Genomic DNA, 22,208 nt, shown 5'->3' with positions numbered 1-22,208 from the left:
TGTTGTAGACACTGGGGCTCCCTTTGAGCATTCCCCTTTACACATGAGCCCTTCCATGTCAAAGATGTTTCCAGTTTGAGTTATTCGACATTAGTCATAAAAGCTACAGACATATAAATACAAAATACACATTAAACATAATTGTTAAAATCTCTTCATCATACCCTGTTAAGAATCTAGGATACAAAAAAATATAAAAAGAAAATACATGAATGGTTAAAAACAGTAGGAGAGACAACTATACATGAGAATCAATTTCAGCTGGATGAAATAATGCTACGGCGCCATGCTCGATATGTTATTTTGAAGAAGTTATTTATGCTAGCCCATGGGTCACCAAAGGCCCTTATCCACATGGAAGTCGACTTATGTCCCATTGGCTATGAGTGGACAATGAAACCTGCTCTGTATTGGCTAAGATTGTGGTGCAAGCCTGGGTTGGAGCTGTATCGCGATGACATTGTGCACCTGGTCAATTTGGATGCGGGGGAAAGAGTTTTTTGTGGGTTACACATGAGGAAAACCCTGACCACATGGAATGAACTGTATCTTTGGCTGTACCCAATGAACATCAATAACAATGCTGTTGACAGAATTAAAGAAAACAATTGCTTCTCATAACAGATCAAATATGATATTGAATTGACAATATTTGAAGCAGGGACTGAATTATCTTGAAAATAAAATCTTGAAAATAAAATTGAACCAGGCTTTGAAGGGTGTTTAGATTATGTTGAACGATCATGGGTGCAACCTCTATTCTTTGAATTTTGTATGTGTGCTTTGAGATTGGCTACATTCCCGAAATTTTGGAGCAACAGAGGAACAGATTTATGTCCTCTACGTAGCTTCAGTGTGGAGAACATATGCCACTTCCTGTTTTTTTTTTGCACAAGCTTTACAGCTTTACAGCTTTAAGGCGTCTCTACTTGAAACACATTCTGAAAGCGGTTGGTGTATCAACCATCTTGGAAGCTATAACATGTTTAACTTGTACTCAGGACTCGGCCACAGTTACTTCAATAGCTAAATTAATTTATCGGACCTGGTTAAAAAGGCCAATGAAGCAATGATGGTATAAGTAGTCCTTTTGCTCTTCGCTTGTTGCAAGTGTGTGCTAATAAATTATTTACATGCAGGGCTGCGAGTCACTTCTCCCCGACTTATGATGCACTTAGTATAACTATGTTAATTGTCACTGCATTTGAATGGCTGCGAGTTTCCTCTCCCTGTTTTACGACATGTTTTATCCTTCGTATTATGTTTTTAATCGATTAAGTACATTTTTTTAAAAGCAGTTTTTATTATTATTGTAATTTTTCTTTACATGCTCGGTATCTTAATATTGTATATGTATTTATAACCATTCCTTTATGGCCTTGTGCCGAATAAAGATATACATACAGTATTTGCAACGCCCCATCCACCCAAGTAATCACAATGGTACAAGACGTGCACAAAATCACGGCTCCTGCAACAGTTTTTAGTCCATAATTTATGAATGGAGGATTAAGGTAAATGGATCTCAGATCCCTGTATGCTGGCCAAATGAGCATGAAAGGCTTCAATGACTCTTTAACATTTATACATGACTAACAGAGATCTGAGTCTGCAGCATCCCAGCTCATTTTTAGGATAAGCTAAGGGTAAAGTGCTGGGCCAAAACCTGATGTAAAGAGATCTGGCAAACTGTGAGCGAATATGCTCAAGATATTCATCAAAGCCAAATGTAGTTTTACATAGCCAATATTCATGGGACAATGAGGTCGTTAGGCATTCATCACTCAGACGGGACTATATCAAAATATGTTAAGCTCTGTTGACTTGCACGTTTGGATTGCTGTTTATGCAAGTTGGATTATCCCCAAATTCTCGAAGGGGCAAGTCACTGAGCAGTCTTAACATGTCTGCACCAAGCTAAATTAGTGCTACCATCATGTGCCAGAACATCTGAGATTGCCTCAGTAAACTTGGCTAGGAGGGGCGAAGACACAATTCTTAACCAATATAAGACTGGTTTTAAGAAAAGTTCATATTTGATGTCTTTTAAATCGAGTTCTAGTCTAAGGAGAGAGTTTGGCGTACTCTTAAGGAGACCTAAAAGTTTTTTCATTCATTTATTTTCAACTTTGGTTAGGTTAGTTGTATTGTCCCCATAACTCTGCATCAAATGTTGTCGCTACCCGTGCTTGTAGATTATAGACAGTAAGGGAAATGCTAATTGCACCATTTCTGTGAGTATATGCAAATCTAATGAGCGCTTTACAGGACATTTCTAATGCCAAATATGATTTGTTCATTTGATCATTCCTCCAAATCTGCTTTCACATCTAAAGTAGTCATAGTTAAAGACTGGGCCCTCACAATCCAAACCACTCTGGGTTATTTTTTCCTCTGCATATAAAATAACATTTATTTGGTTTTGTGTTGGTTTCTTTCCAGTCCATTAGCAAGGCAAACGTCATTCAATATCCTAAATTGATCTCTCAATCCCTTCAGTGTTTTAGAAATCAAAACCACATAATCTGCGAAAGCAAACATCAGTATTTTATCATTACCCAGGTCAGGCACATCTGTAGTGACTGTGTGAGGTCAGAAATGCGAGGCAAACCACTTGATATAGGTTTTTCACAAGAAGCCGTTTTATTAATTTAAACGGATGTGACAAATGACTTGCTTTCCCTAACCTGACATGGGTTTCCCTACTTAAGAACCTAAGGCTGAAGGGAAACACTCTTAACATCAAAAGGTATATGTCCCTCACACTTAAACTTACAACATCATAAAGTTATTTGGATGGCTTTTCAAATTCAACAAAATAAGTAGAACAACACATCCTTTTAACCAGGGTTGGTGCCACTTCCTCAGGATTAAAGTAGAAACACAAGGTTCCTTCACTCCTAGAGGTTTTTACTTGGTGTTGGGACTTCCTTATAATTCCACAAAGTTCAACACTCAAACATTCTTTATCTTTAATCCTGCATTGAATATGACTTCTCCTCTCTTGAGAAAGACAACTACTACACACTTCTTCTTTTTACTCAACAATGTTTCTGTCAGGGTGGTTTTTCCACAGTTCATCAAACACATTAGTTGCCTTGCCACTTTCTCCAGCACAACCTTTCACCACAATGCAGTATTTCAATATCTTTTTCCTGGTTCACTAACCTGGCAAGACTACCACTAACAAAGCATTTCCTGGTGTACTCGCGTGCCAGGATAAATCTCCTACCACTACTACAAGTACTCTGCAATGTGGTTTACTTCAAACATCAGTAAAGCCTTTTTCTTTTCAATAACAGTACAATTCACAAATTCGTCCATAAGGATACAACACACATTGATGCTGTTTGTTCCAATAATTGATTGGCCACATGAAATGCAGGGTATGTTCCTCTCCTCTACTCCTTGATACACTTCCCAAGGAGGGCAACTTTCCTGCCACCTCTGAGATTCCACTATCACACCAGATAACTGTTGGTAATGTATCATATCCAAGCTGTTTCCACTTTTACTTCCAAATACCTTTCTTTGGCTTAGGCAATGCTCATTGTTATCTGGCTCATATATTGCCTCCTCTTGGCTTTCAGCAATACTGGTTACAGTCCTGATTTAATACTGCCCCCTCTTTACTTTGCCAATGGTGGTCACTCTGTGGGTTCAGTACTGTCCCCTCTTCCCTTGGGCAATAGTATTGACAAGCTTTTTTAAATATTGCTCTTTTCTTTACAGGGATGGTGATAATTATACACTTTCTCCTCACATTTTCTCTTTACATGCATATTACACCAAGAACGCTCTCTTTCATTAATTTGGTATTCAAAGTATTTGCTGCTGGCAGTTTACTCCAGAGCACCCCAAGGTCACCTTGTCAAGACCAACTCACTGGTTTCTCCCTGCACGTCCGATTATCCGCTTCTTCTTTCCTAGCCAGAATCTGAGCTCCTGACAGCTCTGGTTGCAGTCCCATGACTCGGGCCTTTCCAGACAGGAGCTTCCATTACTCTGTTCATTCCCCTGTTAAGCTCCTCTCTCCAACGGGGCAACTTGCAACAGCAGAGCTTCCCGCTGCGCAACCTCTGCAGTTCGGACTTCTCATTCTCATGACTCCCTCAGCACCATTAACCGCCACAGACACAGCAGATGTCCCAGCATCTTTGTCCTGCCGCTGCTGCACACATGGTCGCTGATAACTTCTTCTACCACAACAAATGCTACTCCCTTGCATCTGCAAGGTCTTAACTTTTCTTAACTCACTCTGTTTACAACACATACCTCTAGACAGGGATTTTAATGGCTTTCCTTGTTGACTCTCAATTTTGCAGTTCTATTCAAAGAGGGCATTACATTTCCCAGAAGTAATGGTATTGATGTTTTGGTCTTGACAGGTTCTATTCTTAAATTGACCATAAGAGTTTTCATTAATAACGTGTTGGGCATTTTTAAAAAAGAGAGTCTGGCTTTGACAGTTCACCATCAAGTATTATGGCACTATGGAAGTCTCACTCTCCAAAGAGGATGAATACTGCATCTCTCCTTGCAGAGCCTTCCTATTCCCTTGGGGGTCTTCTCCTCCCAGGTGATCCACCCGGCTAATACCTCCCCCAGGGTTAGGATCAGGAAGCGTCTGCATTCCCCTGGCCACCTAGAATGAGACTTTAGGCATGGATTCTATGATGATGCTGCAGGATTAATCACAGGACCTTAACAATTGTGTTAATCACAGCATTAATAAATAAGCAGAAGAAGTATGCACCCTTGGCGTACTCACTTTAGAACAGACAATGATCTTGTAATCACACCAGAAAGACTCCAGCGGACAACCACCTCATTATTATTATACAGGATTACAATTGATTTCCATAATAATGCAGGCATGCCTAAGTTCTTAAGCCTATCGCATAGATGTATCAAATCTATGATAAAGAAGGCGATCAGGTCCCCTTTGACCTGGAACCCTTAAGCTCCCGCGAGGAGCGAGATTTCCTCAGAGAATTTTACAGGGAAAGCGTTGGACATCCAGGAGCTGGCTAAAGACATTCAGGAGGCCAGCGCTATGGAAACCTCCCCAGAGCTGTATTCCCATCCAGTCCACTCCAGGTAAACCTCATAAGTCATCCTTACAGAGGATGATGACCAAGGTGGCTGCTACCCCAGGGTTATCGGCACGATCCAGACCAATCATTCAATTTATACAGACATTCTAAAGGAGGGGCCAAAATGAGAGACCCTACTAAAATGTGATGTGGCAGTGGAGGCTCCCATGCTAGAGCTGTGAACAAAGCCTGCCTCTACACTGGGAGTTGACAGGGAGCTAGCTAAACAAACACTGTCCTGATCCCCATCAGGCCTGCCGTTTTTGTCTGCCCATACCTCTCCTGAGAGTCTGGTGGTGCGAGCCTCCACTGAGAAGACATCCACCATATCTTTGCCTGTGGAAAGAAAATGTTTTCATCAAGGAGTTTATCCCTTTGTGTTCTTGTGCCATGGCAAACATGTCTTCCCTTAAGGAGATATGAGGGTGTTGTGGACATGGTCCAAAATGGCAGGGAGGCAGGCTTCCTGCCTGACTTTGCCGTCTGGACAATGGCCCCTGGATTGGCCGCTCCATGGGCACGAGTACAAGGATGTCTGTATTAACGCATAAAATGCAGGCAAACCTCCTAGACATGCTGTTTCATAGGAAGAATCTCTTTGGGCCTAAAGCCGATGATGCCCTGCAAAAGTTCCAATCTTCTAAAGTGACAGCGAAGTCCCTGGGTCTGACTGTCCAGCAACCCTCAGTACCTCCTTCAATGATTTCACCCCTATGCCTTTTACACCCATAGAGGTTGAGGCCAGGCACCCCCATGTAGACTGCAGTGAAGGCACTTCCCGAGAGGACATGGTAGAGGTCTCCCTGGAGGCCGAATGGCAGTAGCCGCTATCCCCTCAGCTGCCCAATGTGCAAACCCTCTATGAAACATTCTGCCACAAGTCTCCTGTGGGAGGGATTACCTCCCTTTTCAGCCTAGAATGGTCTCTAATCACGTTCAACACTTGGGTGTCAGGTCATTCAACAGGGTTGCTGCATTCTTTTTATTCAGTGTCCCCCAGACCGCTGTCCCCACACCCTCTCCTCACCTCCGGACCCCGTTGTTTTGGAGGAGGTCAGTTAGCTTCTGTAAAAGAGTGTGAAAGAACTGGTACCATGCTCAGAATGAAGCAAGGAGTAGTATGCAACGTATTTTCTGTTTGCGAAGAAAGATGGGGGCGTTTGCGTGCTATTATAGATCTGAGACTACTGAATCCATACCTGAGGAAGGACAAATTCAAGATTGTGACCCTATGAATCCTGGGCATTGCCGCTAGGTGATCGAGTGATGAGCATCGGTCTGATGGTCTGTGTCCTACAGTCACATGGACTAGTCTCAGCTTTGGCTTTTCTGTGCTTACTGAGTCTCATGGCATCCTGGTGGTTCCAGAGGCCCGGCTGTACACTAAATTGCTTCAGTGGCTCCTACATTGCCAGTAGTCACAATTTTAGGGTCACATATCAGACCTTCTTCAGGTGTCAAGCCAATTGGCTCAAGATCTTACGTAGTTGTCCCTGAGAGAAAGCCTATTGAAAACAGTGTTGTTTTTTCAAATTTGGCTGCAGGTGTCGGTGGTCACTGAAGCATCCCTGACGAGTTGGGGTGCTCACATGTTGGACCTGAGTGTGAGCAGTCTGTGGTACCTCTCAGAGTCCCATGTGCACATCATTTACATGGAGCTAAGGGTAGTCAGGCTGGCACTAGTTGCATTCCTCCCCTCTATGAAATGCAAGACTATGCTGGTCTTGATAGACAACACAGTGGCCATGCACTACCTGAACAGTGAGAAGCAATGTGACTATGGTGCCAGGCACTGGAGAAGAGAGTCTCTCTGATGGCAGCCCATCTTGCCAGAAGAGAGAACGTCGCGGATGATGCCTTGAGCAGACAGACTTCGACCTCCCACGAGTGGTAGCTCTGTCAGGAAGTTCTGGAGGAGATTTCCTCCCACTGAGGCACTCCTCGGTTGGATCCCTTCCCTTCCAGTAAGTGCGAGTTGTTCTGCTCCAGGGAATTTCCTTTTTAGTGAGCTCTGGGGGACACACAGTCGAGTAGACGTTCCACCTCATCTATGTGGTCCCACTGATCCCTGTCATTCTGCTGGTTTTGAGGTGATTGTGCCTGTTGGGGTCCAAGTTAATTTTGATCATTCTAGACTGATCCCAGATAATGTGGTGCCCATAGCTGATGGACATGGCCATCTGGTCTCCCTGGTGCCTTCTGCATAGAGTGGACCTGTTCTCCAATTCCAAAGGACAGGTCCTCCATCCTAACCTCAACAGCCAGAATCTTCATGCTTGGGTGCTGAGATACAAGGAGTGGGACTTAGCTGATGATGTCCTGAGTGTGCTCCTCCCAGCTTGGAGGCCTTTAACTAAATCTGTTTATGCCTGCAGGTGGTGTACATTTTTGGCCTGGTGCTGGGAAAAGGATCTGGATACTCTATGCTGTCCTTTATCCCCAATTCTGTATTCTTTGCTGTTGTTGGTGCAGTTGAGCCTACAAATAGGCAATGTGAAGTGGTACCTGGCCACTATTTCACTGTCTAAGAGATCCCGTGAACAGGATTCTTTCTTCACAATCCCCACTGTTATTTAACTTTTAATGCATTTGTGCAGTTTCCCCTGAGCCAGTTTGTAGTACCATCGTGGGATCGGAGTTTTCTTATTTGCGCTCTGATTGAGCTCCTACATTCTTGTTCTATTAGTCTGCTCACCCTTCAGGTGGTTTTCCTGGCAGCCAGCACTTCTGCTGTATGAGTGGGTGAGATCCAGGAGGTGTATGTTAAACCACCTTATTTGGTTTTCTCCAAAGCGAAGGTGACTTTGAAAATGAGGCCCTTATTTCTGCTGAAAGTGGACTCAGATTTCCATCTCTGTCAAAAGATCCCTGTTCATGTGGTTTTCCTCCACCCCATCCTTTCAAGTCAGAGGACCAATTCCATTTGTTGGAACCGGTATGGGCTCTCGGCTACTGCATCTTTTTGACGAGGAGCGTCAGGAAAAATGACAGGTTTTTTTGTTGGTTATGCTGGTGCACATGCTGGCAGGGCTGTGACTAAACAAGGTGGATCATTCTTAGCCATTCAGAATGCTATGATGCTATGAGCTGGCTGGGAACCCTGTCTTGAACATTTGCCATGTGGCTAAGTGGGCAACTCAGCACATGTTTGCGAAATATCATTGCTTGGATTCCCTTTCATGACAGGATTCTTGCTTTGATGGGGTGGTCCTTCATTGGTTTCTGGTCTAGTGGTGTTCTTGCTGTCCTCCCACCTCCACTTATACTACGAGAGTCTATCGTAGGTGAGGAATCGAAATCCCTAGGAAGAAGGAATCCATCATCAGAGCAAATTATGTACCTTACTGTTATGTTCTTCGGATGTATGCATTTATTTATTTGGAAGAACAAAAACATTTTTGGGACACAAAATGCTTATAGAGTATTTGTGTGTATATATATATATATATATTAGAGCAGAGGAAAAATGCGGTACAAGAATATGGATTGATGGCCAGATGTTTCTGGGGAAGGTGACACATACCCTGGGGATGAGTACAGGACAGACGTGACAAAGGAGCAAAGTGGTGAAGAAATGCTATGTAAAGGGCGGAGATTAGTAGGATGGGGCAGGTCTGTGAATAGTTTTGAAGATAATGTGAAGTGTATACTTATCCCTGTGTTTCATGGATAACTAGCCAATTTGGTGACATAAAGAGGAGTTAGAGATAAATTGAGGGAGGTTGAAAAGTGTGTGGACTGCAAAGTTGAGTACTTTGTCTATGGGAGAAAAAACATAGTTGGGAAGGCCAAATAGGAGGCTGGCAAAGTAATCATTTCTAAAAAGGACTAAGGAGGCGATGAGTTGTTTGGCAGTATTGAAAGGAAGAAGATGCTGGATTTGTCTGATATTATGTAGCTTGAGTCTGGCAGCAGTGTAAGATTTTGAGATGAAGAGAGAGAAGTTGTGAGATGGTTCAAAGATAACTCCATGGTTACAAGCTGAAGTAGAGTAGGGCAGGTAGTCGGGAGAGAAGAGACATTGAGCGGGAGGTGAAGAGATGTTGTCAGGAAAAAAGAGTACTCCAGTCTTGGAAAAGTTGAGCATGCACCTCCCACAGATTCCTTATCGCCCTACCAACCAACCCCTCTTAGCCGATAGCCAGTACAGCATCGGTTCTGCAGTCCCGCCGAATCAGAGTCCTATGGGAAAAGGATGGAACTGAGATCACAGTGAATGCATTGTTGTTTAAGACTTTGAGAGATTGAGACACAATTAGAGGTTAGCACTGCAATTTAATTTTTTTTACATTTTTGAACCATGAAAGTCTTAGTAAAACAAGGATAGAAAGTGATAAAGGTATATCATTATTTTTTTGTAGATAACATTGAGGTAATGTGTTGAGCCAATAGGACAGCTGTGTAGCCCATGAAGAAGGCTATGATGGTGTATACGAAAGATGTCGGCAAATTTTGAAAGACCATTAACAACTGGCTATGTGCATTAATATATAAGTTGTCAATTTATGTGGAAAGCATTTTTTGATTGAGAAGTGGCATCACATAGGTGTTTTTTTGTTAAACAATATTGATGAATATATTACTATGAAAACTGTTCAAATACTTGGAAATCACATTTAGAACTTATTCACATGGAATGTGTTGGAATTCAGTTGAATAATTGAACACATTCATTTAACAGAATTGAGGAGGATTCCCGACAGAAGTGCATACGGATTACCTGTTGGTTTTCAACAGATCATATTTGTTTAGTTCAACAGTTCACTCATGACATGAGACACAGGTGTAAGTTTTGAGTCCTGGACAAGTGTCTTGATTGTGAAATATGTGTTGACTATTGAACATCATTTATCACCCATAAATTCTCAGAGTGGGATCAATGAATATGAATAGTCGCAGAAACTGCATTTATGTGTGATCTTCTAGTCTCGCATTTATGAAAAACATAATACTGGTGGATCTCACATGCATTGTGACGAGCTGAAAGCTGTTCTTGTCCATCAAAAAATTGGGCCTTAGTCAGTAAGAGGTGAATCTACTAGAATTCCTTTAATATAAGGCAGAGCCCTGCTGATATCTAGCTACTGTTTTTCCCCAAACATTACAGCCTGGGCCCTGACTCATGATCAATAATTGTACAGAGTTTAGCAGCTCATTGTCTTGTAAACTACCGTGTTTACCCTCCTCCAGCTGTGTTTGTGACATCTGAGAGTGATGACTGCCTAGCTGAACCGCTGAACCGTAGCCTTCTGGCTTAAAATGTATTTCTTAATCTGAATTTAATATTGTTGTCACATATCTAAATGCTTGGCATCGCATGGCTCGTCACAAATGCTCAGAGTCCACTTCTACCGTAGCCTGCAGGTGTTTGGGTCCATTTTGCTGCTAGTCTTTTGGCTCGTGTTACTTCACAGCTCTGTAGACAGAGCTCCATTAACTGTTTCTGTGATAGTGAGTGACGGGATGCTGTCTGTAAATGTCAATTGCTTGTGTCTAATTGTGGGCATGTCTGTAGGACACTCCCAGCAGCCACACGTTATTACAACGGTTCCATGTAATAATGCCCCGCAAAAATGTCTCCTGACAAAAAAGTCGCCGTTTTTTGCAGAGACATTATTACATTGAACATGCAGCGGACATCGCCGCAACCCTTCCGCATACATAATGTCACCATATATAATGTCGCCAATGGCTTTTCCCGGGGACATTATCTATGGGGACATTATCTATGGGGACATTATTACCTGATACCATTCCAACGGTCTCGATTTGCAGGCCTGCTTAGAAACTGGAAGGCGTTAAAGCTAACCACAGCATATCATTGTTACCACTAAGCCTGCCCAAGCATCACTGTGCATTGGTATAACCACCTGCTTAAAGGGATGGTCTAGTAAACATTTTTATTTAAAAAATAGATAGGCCACATAAAAAAAAATACTAGCATTCTCCGTTTTAAAACTTCCTATGTAAAATTTTGAGCTATTCAAGCTCAAAATTCGCAAAAGCAAGCACAGGGGCGCAGTCATTTTGTGAAATGGAGGCCCTCCTGTGCTGGCTTTTGCTTTTGCGGCACTAATGAAGGAAAAGCCAGCCAGCTGTAGTAAACAAAGGCTACCACTGGGTGGCTTTCCCTTCATTAGTGCTGTAGGCGGAGGACGGGGACCGGAGACCAGAGCAGGAAAGCTGCAGCTGAATCTCGGTAAGTGCTATTTATTTTTTTTACAAAAAATAAGCACTAGCTGTGGTTTTTTTCCTAGGTTTTCCGGGCTGGAGGAGCCCGGAAAACTTAGAAATAAAACCGCAGCTTTAAAAACGTTGTATTTATGTTTGCGGTCGCTTTTGAAGCGACCGCAAACATAAATACGACGTTATTGTGTTGGAAAACGCTGCGGTTTTTCTTTCCAAGTTTCTCATTCTCCTCCGGCTCGGAGGAGCCTGAGAAACTTGGAAAGAAAAACCGCAACGTTTTCCAACACAACAGCGTTGTTTCTGCCTGAATCTCCCCACGGGGAGCCCGAGAGCCCCAAATGGTAAAGCAGATTCAGGCAGAAACAACGCGGCATTGCGGAAAACAACCGCGTTGTTTCTGCCTGAATCTGCTTTTCCATTTGGGGCTCTCGGGCTTCCCATGGGGAGCCCGAGAGCCCCAAATGGAAAAGCAGATTCAGGCAGAAACAACGCGGCATTGCGGAAAACAACCGCGTTGTTTCTGCCTGAATCTGCTTTTCCATTTGGGGCTCTCGGGCTCCCCACGGGGAGCCCGAGAGCCCCAAATGGGAAAGCAGATTTAGGCAGACAACGCAGCATTTAGCATTTCCCATTTGGGTCTCTCGGGCTCCCCACAGGGAGCCCGAGAGCCCCAAATGGGAAATCAGCTGCAGGTAGAAACACTACGCGGCATGTAAACATAACCGCGTGTGTTTCTGCCTGCTGTGGCTTTCAATTTGGGTCTCCGGTGCTCCCCTGGGAGCACCGGAGACCCAAAGTGATAGCCACAGCAGGCAGAAACACACGCGGTTGTGTTGGAAAACGCTGCAGTTTTTCTTTCCAAGTTTCTCAGGCTCCTCCGAGCCGGAGGAGCCTGAGAAACTTGGAAAGAAAAACCGCAGCGTTTTCCAACACAATAACGTTGTATTTATGTTTGCGGTCGCTTCAAAAGCGACCGCAAACATAAATACAATGTTTTTAAAGCTGCGGTTTTATTTCTAAGTTTTCCGGGCTCCTCCAACCCGGAAAACTTAGGAAAAAAAACGCAGCTTATTTTTTGTAAAATAAATAAATAGCACCTACCGAGATTCCGCTGCAGCTTTCCTGCTCTGGTCTCCGGTCCCCGTCCTCCGCCTACAGCACTAATGAAGGGAAAGCCACCCAGCGGTAGCCTTTGTTTACTACAGCTGGCTGGCTTTTCCTTCAATAGTGCCGCAAAAGCTAGCACAGGAGGGCCTCCATTTCACAAAATGGCAGCACCCCTGTGCTTGCTTTTGCGAATTTTGAGCTTGAATAGCTCAAAATTTTACATAGGAAGTTTTAAAACGGAGAATGCTAGTATTTTTGTTTATGTGGCCTATCTATTTTTTAAATAAAAATGTTTACTAGACCATCCCTTTAAGTAACCCACGATGTGGCCTGGCTTGGCGCATGCCTTCAATCACACTCTCAATTTATACCCATTTCGGGTGGTGTAGATGATCCAGACCTGTTTTTACTTGCAGCCTGAGGCTGGTACGACTTCATTTATAATTGTAGAGAGAAAACTAAAAGTTCGAGGTTGTTGAGAAAAAAGAACTGTATGGTCCAGACGTGCCTAAAACTGCTGTAGTTGAGAGCTGTACAGTCAACAAATGATGTTCGGACTTGCGGACTGGAAGGTATGGAAGTTATTTGTGACCTGATTGATGATATATATATATATATATATCATCAATGTATATATATAGCCCCTGCTTAGTAATGTGTGGTTGTATTCGTACAGAATTACCTGTGAATCCTTTGCTTTTGGTCATTTCTTGCACTATGAAGGTAATTCATTGGTACTTTATTTTTTTATTTCAATCTTTGTGTATACTTTTTAATGCATACAACATTTTAAACTTTTAAGTGTCTAGGATGTCTTAACAAAACACTTATTTGCTGTGTACCGAAATAAATAGCACTCTATGATGTGGTCCACTGCAGGGTTGTGTGCTGTGGAGTGGGTTTAGAAACACACTATCTTACAGTTACCACTGCTCTGTGCTATGTAAACGTGATCCCTTTCAATGCTTCTCAGGAAGGTTAGATCTTGCGCCACTTAGGATGAACACACACAACAGGAACACAATTCCAATTGCAATTGCGAAGTGCGGCTTGTGCAACTCGTGCCTGCCGCCACTCTCAAGTTGCACACACATTGTGATTCACAGAGAAACTCACTTTAGGCAAACGCAGTTTGTTCCAATGGCACTTTGCACGCACTAAAAAATCAGGTGCAAGTTCATGGAAGTGCAAAAGAACACGTGGATTCAAAACATTTCATGTTTTGTCATCATTTTTACTTGAAAGGGCTGTCAAATTTTGAGGAATTTGAACAAGTTTCAGCTAAAAAAAAAAAAAAAATTCTGAAGTATGTTTTGCTGTTTTTGTTTTGCCCACGTCCAACGTCTGACTTATGCTAGGCTGGAAGAGAGTTACTGCAGGTGCATATAATTTATGCCTGTATGTGAGCCCTTCATTTGCATTGTCCAACTATTGCCACTCCTCCTGCACCCATAAAGTCGAAGGCAGCCATTTTTTCATTGTGCCTGTTTTGAAAGGGGACTTTTCACAGTTTTATGAAACGGGCTTAATTTTCTTTATCCTGCTATAAAAGCATTTGCGGTCCGAAAAATCTTTTGGGAACTCGAACCTATATATATATATATATATATATATATATATTTTAATGAGTAGTGATAAGTTCTATTTTCCCTTTTAAATATTCTGTTGTCCTATGAACTTTTAATAGGGATTTTCAAATAGTGCCTCGGGAGGGTAGCTCAGGGGCAACGCGCTCGCCTTGGAAGAAAGATTATGCGGAGCAACACAGGTTCGATCCCCGGGTCCGTGCTTACCTTTGCTCTGTATTAAGCGCATTATAAATAACCAATTAAAATAAATTAAATTAAAATGTTGGACAAATCTGGAGACAAACAACTTGCATCATGAGTAGCAATTTTGTTAATGCCACCCTTTGTTGCAAAAAGTAACATTTGCTTCTGTAATCATATCTATGCATTTCCTTTTAGGATCCACGGGTAATGTTTTATCATTCAGTGAGAGCAGAGCCCACCAGGTGGTACAGCACAAGTCTGAGCAATTCATGATGTACAACCAGAAGCAGCTGACCCGGATATACCCCTCGGCCTACAGGATAGACTCCAGCAACTTCAACCCGGTGCCATATTGGAATGCAGGCGTCCAGTTAGGTGTGTCATCTTTGCCCTTTATGGTCGGTGAAAACGGAGCAGACGTTGTGATGGGCCATTCATGTCGTATGTTGGGCATTTTTCCTTTCAGTCTGCCAAGACTAAACCTCTTCTTGCTTTTTCCACGCCTTTGTAGTGGCTTTAAACTACCAGACTGAAGGCCGCATGATGCAGTTAAATCGAGCAAAATTTAAGATGAACGGCAACTGTGGGTATGTCCTAAAGCCACAGCAGATGTGCAAAGGTACTGTTATTTTGCTGAATATTATATATCAATACATTCTCTTTATGACTTTGCTGCCATTTTATAACCTGTAAATAACATTATTCAAGATAAAAAATGCTCCCAAAGATGCTTAACATATGCCCTTACTCTATGGTAGTTTATTTTATTCTCAAGTGCTTTATGAACATTTAATAACATGTAATCAAAGTCACAGGTGATGTAGTGTCGGAGGACATTAATAAAGGGAAGAGCATTCACATTGAATGCCGTCCTATTGTCTACGTTTAATATTTTTAAATGTTTTTATTTATTAAAAACCTAACTAAGTAATCAAGGTGGCATTCACGTTCTGGGAGAGTGATTAAGTGCTAAGGACGAGTATGCTCGTCCTTTTTGCCATAGACTTGATTTTAAAGACCTTTAATGGACATTCCATGCCCGTATTGTCCCATAATTAGGGAATGTCTTATATCCTGTATCCCAAAAGATCTCGAAATGACATAACACCCTTAGATCATCTTAAATAAGTGAACTGTTTTCTGTCCTGAATTCCAAAAGGATATCTTTGAAGGGCAGGATGTTCTTGCATTGACCAAAATATTGGAGATGTCGTCTGTCATAGCTCAAAATGTTCTCGAGATCACATACCATCCTTCCCTTGTTCCATGAAGGGAATTGAGAGGTTGGGAGGTTGAGGGGAACAGCCTTGGCACAACTCATAGATGAGAAGAATATATGCCACTTTAGATGCCACTTTAGATGCCCCTGGACTTGTCATATTTTAATTAACTGTTCTTAGCAAGTTATAGGCTTCTTCTAAACCTGGGGTTGGTGGATGAAGGGATTTCTGCTTCTTCGGCGCCTCTGTAAAGACGCTGTGCAAATGCAGTATCCACACGTTGTTCAGGAGGCAAACTTTTTCCCAGATGAAGGGATTTTCCCTGGTGATGAAGTTGGGGCGGTGCATCCGGCTTTCTATAGAGGTACATAGTGCAGCATGCATCTGTAAATGCTATCCTAGAATACAAGAATAGGTCATACAAACGTAAACATTATTGCTGATCTAATTCAGCTCAAATTATAGTGATGAATTTCAGTGTGTGCACTGAACGAGGATGACGATTCGTCATCTCCAGCTCATTGCAAGGAAGCTTATCCCAAGGCTATCCTAATAGTGGGATTTCTCCTAGGCACAGTTAAAAAACCTTGGTATTTCTTTGATCTCTCACTGCTCCATCTGCCCGTCAAGTTTTGCTTTGGTGAAAGCTTGCTTTTTTCAACTTTGGAATCCAGATAGTAGACTGTGGCTTTCATGCCCTGCCAGGAAGGCGGACATGGCCTTTAATGGCCCGCCAGCCCGAGCTAATGCAGGCCCGAGCAAAGCAGCTTCCCAGTGTTAAAATTATTCAAGTCTCTTGGTGTGGGACAATTGACTACAGGTCCTAACATGCATTAGACCTCCTCTCTCTCTCTCTCTCTCTCTCTAGATAGAACCCTTACGCCCACGAGAAGTAATGGAGTTTCCAAAGGAGTTCTATGATGAAAGGGACTTACTTTTGTAGCTGGGCTCCGACTTGCAGGAGTCCAGTAGCCTCGCTATATCCCTAGAGTTGGACATTTTAACAGCAATGTCTCTTGGGAAGCCTAATGCTTCATTCCAATGGCTGGTAGCCAAAGTAGACACACTAGGCTTTGCAGGTCCTTCCAGACTGAAAGTTCAGCTTGAGCTTACAGACATTCTGAGTTTAGGTCCTCGGAAGAACACCTTAATGCCCTTTAACCATCCAAAGTGGTAGACATACTATACTTGGCGGGTCCTTCCAGACTGAAAGTTCAGTTTGAGCTTGCAGACATTCTGAGTTTAGGTCCTCAGAAGGATATCTTAATGCCCTTTAACCCAGGAGTTGATGCTTCTGTACTGAGATTTGGCAAAAAACTCTGCCCGGCTCCTTCAACCCCAGCCTTCCTTTTCACTCATGCCTCCTCTGTGAGCTTGGTGGTGCAGACTGCAATTGCCAAGCTAAATACATCCACATTTTCTTCGCTGTCACTGAAAACAGATGGTGGTTGTATGAGGGGAAAAGGCTTTCACCTCAGCTAGTTCTTGCCCTTACATCAATTAATTGCCTTCTGTGCCTTGGCCAAGTTTTCTTTTGGACTCTGGTCTGATGCAGCTGAACACCTACCAGACCCTCTCCTTTTTCGAGAAGCTTGATCAGCTTCTGAAAAAGAGTACAATCAAACTGGTACTGTGCTCGGAATGAGGAAAAAGCTGGTATTCAGTGTAAATTATGGTTCTGAAGAAAGACGGGGGCTTGAATCCCATCCTGGATCTGACGCTACTGAATTTGTACCTGCACAAGGACAAATTATAGTTGGTTCCTCTGGCCCAGACCCTCCAAGCCCTCAATCGACAGAACTGGTTGGTGTCACTCGATCTTCAGGATGCCGTTTTCATATCAAGCACAGGAAATATCTGAGATTTGTTTTGAGTCATTGCAATTAGCAGTTGAAAGTCCTGCCTTATGATCTATCTTCTATATAAACAGGTGGTAGTCCTGTCCTCACCAATTAAAGTCTGCAATAACTTCTTGCAGTAATGATTCACACCTTCCTAAATAGCCTGAACAGCGGTAACTAATACTAGTCACTGGGGGAAGAAGAACCAACCACCTTCTGAGATTGGTCTACGTACGCCTTTTTATTATTTTGGCTCTTTATGTAGCTTTTCATTCATTCTTTTCAAAAAATGTTAAAAACATAGTTTTTAAACATAACAATCAATAAATTAGTGACAATGTGCAAAACAGTGGACAGTGCAAGTGCAATCAATTACAAATACACTAAAAAACAGGCAAAAAGCATATCTGTTTAGTGTGCCTATATAAATACTTAAAGAAACTAGAGATCAGCAAACTATTACTTCATATAGATCTCAACCTCATAGTTCTTGTTTTGTAAAGTATCACATTTGTGTCTGCTTTCTTTAGTCCAAGCAGTATGGGCCAGTGAGGCTTGAAAAGTAAAGTCTTTTGGTGCCTAGCGCTAGTAGTATGCCCTGGAAGGACTGGACAGACTGAGTCTGTATGCGCCTAGCGTTTGTGGAATGACCAGGGAAGACTGGTCAGAGACCAAGAGAGACCGGTCGACCTCTATAGAAAAATAGAGAGAATTTGATGTGATCCTTAACCGTGGTCCTTGGAACTCTGCCACGTGGATCATTGACGTTTCAGTTACTGTGAGTCACAACCTTCTTCTGGGGCCTTGTGTATGCAGGTCTCCCTTTCCATGAAGCAGTAAAGAGGTTCTGCTCCAAGTAATTGTTTAGTTTTCAGGACAACAGAAGCAGAAGTCGTGAATTGGTTTGCTGCTTATGTTTTGCAGTGCTGCATAGATGGCAGAGACAGTATACTGCAGGGCCTGTCTTTAATCGTAGCCCTTGCATATGAAAGAAGTCTTGGGCGCAGATATACCGCGAGATGATCTATCTTCGGCCACCAGAGTTTTCAAAAAGTTTCTGGCAGTGGTTGCAGTTTGTTGCGAGATGACTGGCTCGTCATTGCTCGCTCCCAAAAACGGGCATCAGCACATTTATTGTGCATGTACAGCTTGGGTTTCTGCCTGAACTTGCCTCCTCTGGGTTTATCAGGGTGATCTTATGCCCTTGCATGGTCAGAGGTTTTCCTCCTGAGTGACGTACATTTTGCAGATGGTGGAAACCCTCCAATTCTTAGGAAGAAGTTCCTGCCTAAGCCTTCCTGTGCTTGTTGGGTCTCATGGCCGCCTGCATTCTGGTGGTTCCCAAGGCCTGACTGCGCATGAGGTCACTTCAGTGGCTCCTCCTTTGCCAGTTGTCTCAGTTTCACGGGAACATGTCAAACCTTTTGCAGGTCTCGACCAGAGTGTGAAGGTAATGTGTTGCTTTATAATCACTGGCCTAAACTAAAAGTGGTCACTAATGCATCCTTGAGGGGTTGTGGGCTCACCTGTCAGATCTGATGGTGAGCGGACTGTGGTATCCCTCAGAGTCTGGAGAGCCCATGAACTATCTGCAATTGAGGGCGATTAGGGTGGCCCTGGTTGTCTTCCTCCCCTCTTTAAAAGGCAAGTGTTTACTGATCCTAACAGACAATACAGTAGCAATGCACTACCTCAACAAGCGGGGTGATGTAGGGTATTTGCCTCTGGTTCTCCCCACAAAGCAACTGCGATTCTAGGCTCTGCAGAATGTGGCTCTGACTGCAATTCATCTTGCCGAAACTGAGAATGTCATGGTGGATGCTTTGAGCAGACAGACTCTGCCAGGAATTTCTGGAGATCTCCCACCTGGTGACTCCTCAGGTGGACATCTTTGCTTACCCTGTGAACAGCACTTGAGTTGTCCTGCTCCAGGGATATTACTCAGCAGGGAGCTTTGGGGGACTCACTGACGGTTGAGTGGATGTGCAGTCTCCACTATCCATTCCTGACAATCCTTTTCACTCTGCTGGTTTCCCATGAGACTTCACCTCTTCAGGTCCACATTGATTTGGCTCGCTGCAGACTGAGCTCGGAGAATGTAGTAGACAGAGCTGCTGGACATGTCCATCTGCCCTACCTGGCACCACCTGAAGGGATGGGATCTATTCTCCCAGTCGAGTCATCCATCCAAAACTCAACAGTCTGAACCTTCGTATTTGGCTGCTGAGAAAGAGATATACAAATAGTGGAACTTGTCACACAACGTAGTTTATGTGCTTCTCTCACCTTGTAGGACTGCCACTAAGTCCATGTATGCCTTCAGATGGTGTAAATTCTCGGCTTGGTGCCAGGAGAGAGATCTGCACCTTTTCACCCATCCCATAACCTCTGTTTTGGATTTTGTGCCTTCCTTGGCTGTATGGACCTACAGATCCGCACTGTAAAGGGGTACCTGGCTGCTATCCAAGATTTCAATGGGATCCTTGACCAAGGCTTTTTCTTCACAATTCCCACCATTTGTGGTTACGACATGTGATTTGAATTCAGTGTTGACCTTCCTTATGGGGGCTCTGTTTGTGCCCTTGCATTCACGTTCTGCTATATTGCTAACCTTTAAGGTGATTTCCTGCTTGCCATTACTTCTGCGAGACTGGTGAGTGCGCTTCAGGCATTATCTGTTTAGCCTCCCTATTTGGTTTTCTCCAAAGTAAAAGGTAACATTGAAAGTTGGACCTTCCTTCCTCCCAAAGGTTTTCTCAGACTTCCTTAAAAAGTCTCTTTAAAAAGGTCCATCTTCGAGTGTGTTTCCTCTTCATCTATCTAAGGCTTTAACTAAACAGACCTGAGAAGGTGGATTATTCTCTGCATCTCGGAATGCTATGATTTTCCTGGGAAAGGTGTTTTCCTAAAAGTCTCAGGGCTCATTCTACTGAAATCTGGCTATCACCTGTGCCCTACAGAGGGGAACCCCTGTCTTGGATATTTGCCAAGCTGCACATGTTTGCCAAACATTACTGCTTGGATTCCTTTTCGGGGAAAGAAACTCCTTCGGCAGAGTGGCCCTCTAGAGTTTTCTGGTTTAGGTGTTGTCTTCTTGCTCTCCTCCCTCTTCCTGATCCATGTACTTTTATGTGATTTGTGACGAAACCCTTGGTGTCATCGCTTTACCCGGGAGGGGAACCCTTCCCATGGGGCCAGTGAGGTGACGCCACTACCTGGTCCCCCAATGCATATGGTCTTTTCCCTTTTGTAATGGCTTGGGAGACAAAGAACGATGGTCTGGGGGGTTGCCCAGAGCGATGCCAGAGGTCAGGATTAATTGCAAACCTTCCAACTATCACCTGTTTGGTTTTACGTAAGTCATGCTGAATGGGACGGGTATGCCCAGATGTGGGTTCCATGCCTGCTGGCCTAGAGACCCAAGCTGCGCCTCACTGATGAGGCCCAGCAAGGCTGAAACATGTTTGGGGATGCTTGTGGTCTTGTGCAGAAGGGATGCGACCAAGCAGTCTGGCTGGGCTGCCCCTTTTGCGGTGGGATCAAGCCTGATTTGCATATGGTCTTTCTCATTTTGTAATGGCTTGGCAGGTGAAGAACGATAGTCTGGAGGATTGCCCAAACCAATGGCAGAGGTCAGGATTAATTCCAAACCTTCCAACTATCACCTCTTTTGTTTAACGTAATTCACTAATCCACAGTCACGTTTCCTCTCATGTGGCCAAGGGAAGACAGCTGCTACCTGATCCTAACCCTGGGGCAGGATCACATGGGAGGAGACAGCAGGGAAAAAAGTGACTCCGCTTCGAGGGACGCAGTATTCATCCTCGTTTGATGATGATATTCCCCTAATACCCAAATATCTAATGGCATGCTGTCAATGTATGATTCCTGCTCCCAGAACTACCCAAAGCACAGACTATGAAAACTCTGCTAAACAGCATAAAATTGGTACATTGGGGGTTCAGGAAGTGAGGGTCAAAAACTCTTATTGTTATGATTCTTCATTATATAGAGGTTTAAACCCCAAGGGTAAATCACCAACTCCTCCCATAAATTTGAATCGTAGTTCACAAATCAGTTTAAGTTGACTAATTATAAAAAGACCAAACTTGGACGAGGAAGGGACTCAGAGTTGATGAGGCATAATGAATGGTCTAGTTTTTGTGGTAGGAAGTACCTGAGCGGGACTTTTAAATGTAGAACTGAGTTTCAGGTGAAAGAAGAAGATGTAGTAGAGGCGGCAGCAGGACTGCATGTGGTAGACCATGTGGAGATAGAGGAAGCACTAGCTGATGCCAGTGCAGGAGAAGACACCTGGCCATGCAGAGAAAGCACAGCTGGAAGCGGCTCTGAGGAAAGCTACGCTATGTGGGAGACAAGCTCCCAACATGCCGTGAACCGCTCCAGTAGAGAAGCTAAACCAGAAATTACACCGAGCAGTCATATCTCCCCTGAAGAAATGTCCATGCTGCGACAGTTAGACCAGAGCTGGCAGAGGAGTAGAGAGACTTGAGGAGATCTTCTGCAGTACCCGTGAGTCAGAAGGAGACGCAAAGGAAGACCAGTGAGTTGGCCTGAAGCAGGTGACTCTGGGGCCCTCTGAAAAAGACCTCTAAGTGGAACTAATGATTTTGAATACTGTACAAATGAAACAAGGCAGCCAGGGCGCAACTCGGGTACCAATTGAGGGATGATTGTAACCTGCATTGCCGAAGCCAGGAGGCCACAGAAGAGTGACACAAAGGCAGTTAGGACGCAACTCTCCTGATAAGGGATACCAATTGGGAGATAATTGTAACACGAATTGTCAGCCGCCAAGTGGTTGTATGAGAAGAATACAAAGGATGCAGGAGCATAACCCTTCTTATATGAGACACCAATGGGGAGAAACTGTAACCTGAATTGCCTACAGCAAAAAGGCAATTAAAGAATAATACAGCAACAGCCAAACAATCCTTCTATTATTAAGTTGTGCATATTAGT

The 22,208-nt window shown here is 43.5% G+C and overlaps 1 protein-coding gene across 6 annotated transcripts in view; it reads left to right on the top strand.

Annotated features, from left to right (window-relative positions):
- PLCH1 (phospholipase C eta 1) overlaps positions 1–22,208 on the top strand; it is a 1,334,702-nt gene that overhangs the window by 1,193,957 nt on the left and 118,537 nt on the right. For all 6 annotated transcript variants that reach the window (XM_069618420.1, XM_069618421.1, XM_069618423.1 and 3 more), the window contains 2 exons: positions 14,360–14,539; positions 14,676–14,783. In XM_069618420.1, coding sequence (XP_069474521.1) covers positions 14,360–14,539; positions 14,676–14,783 — 288 coding nt within the window. The remainder of the gene's footprint in view (positions 1–14,359; positions 14,540–14,675; positions 14,784–22,208) is intronic.

This window comes from Ambystoma mexicanum, chromosome 10 (assembly GCF_040938575.1).
Source record: "Ambystoma mexicanum isolate Mex_15411 chromosome 10, UKY_AmexF1_1, whole genome shotgun sequence".
Lineage (NCBI taxonomy): Eukaryota > Metazoa > Chordata > Amphibia > Caudata > Ambystomatidae > Ambystoma > Ambystoma mexicanum.
The sequence above is the reverse complement of the archived record's forward strand: the minus strand, read 5'-3'. Positions and strand labels throughout refer to the sequence as shown.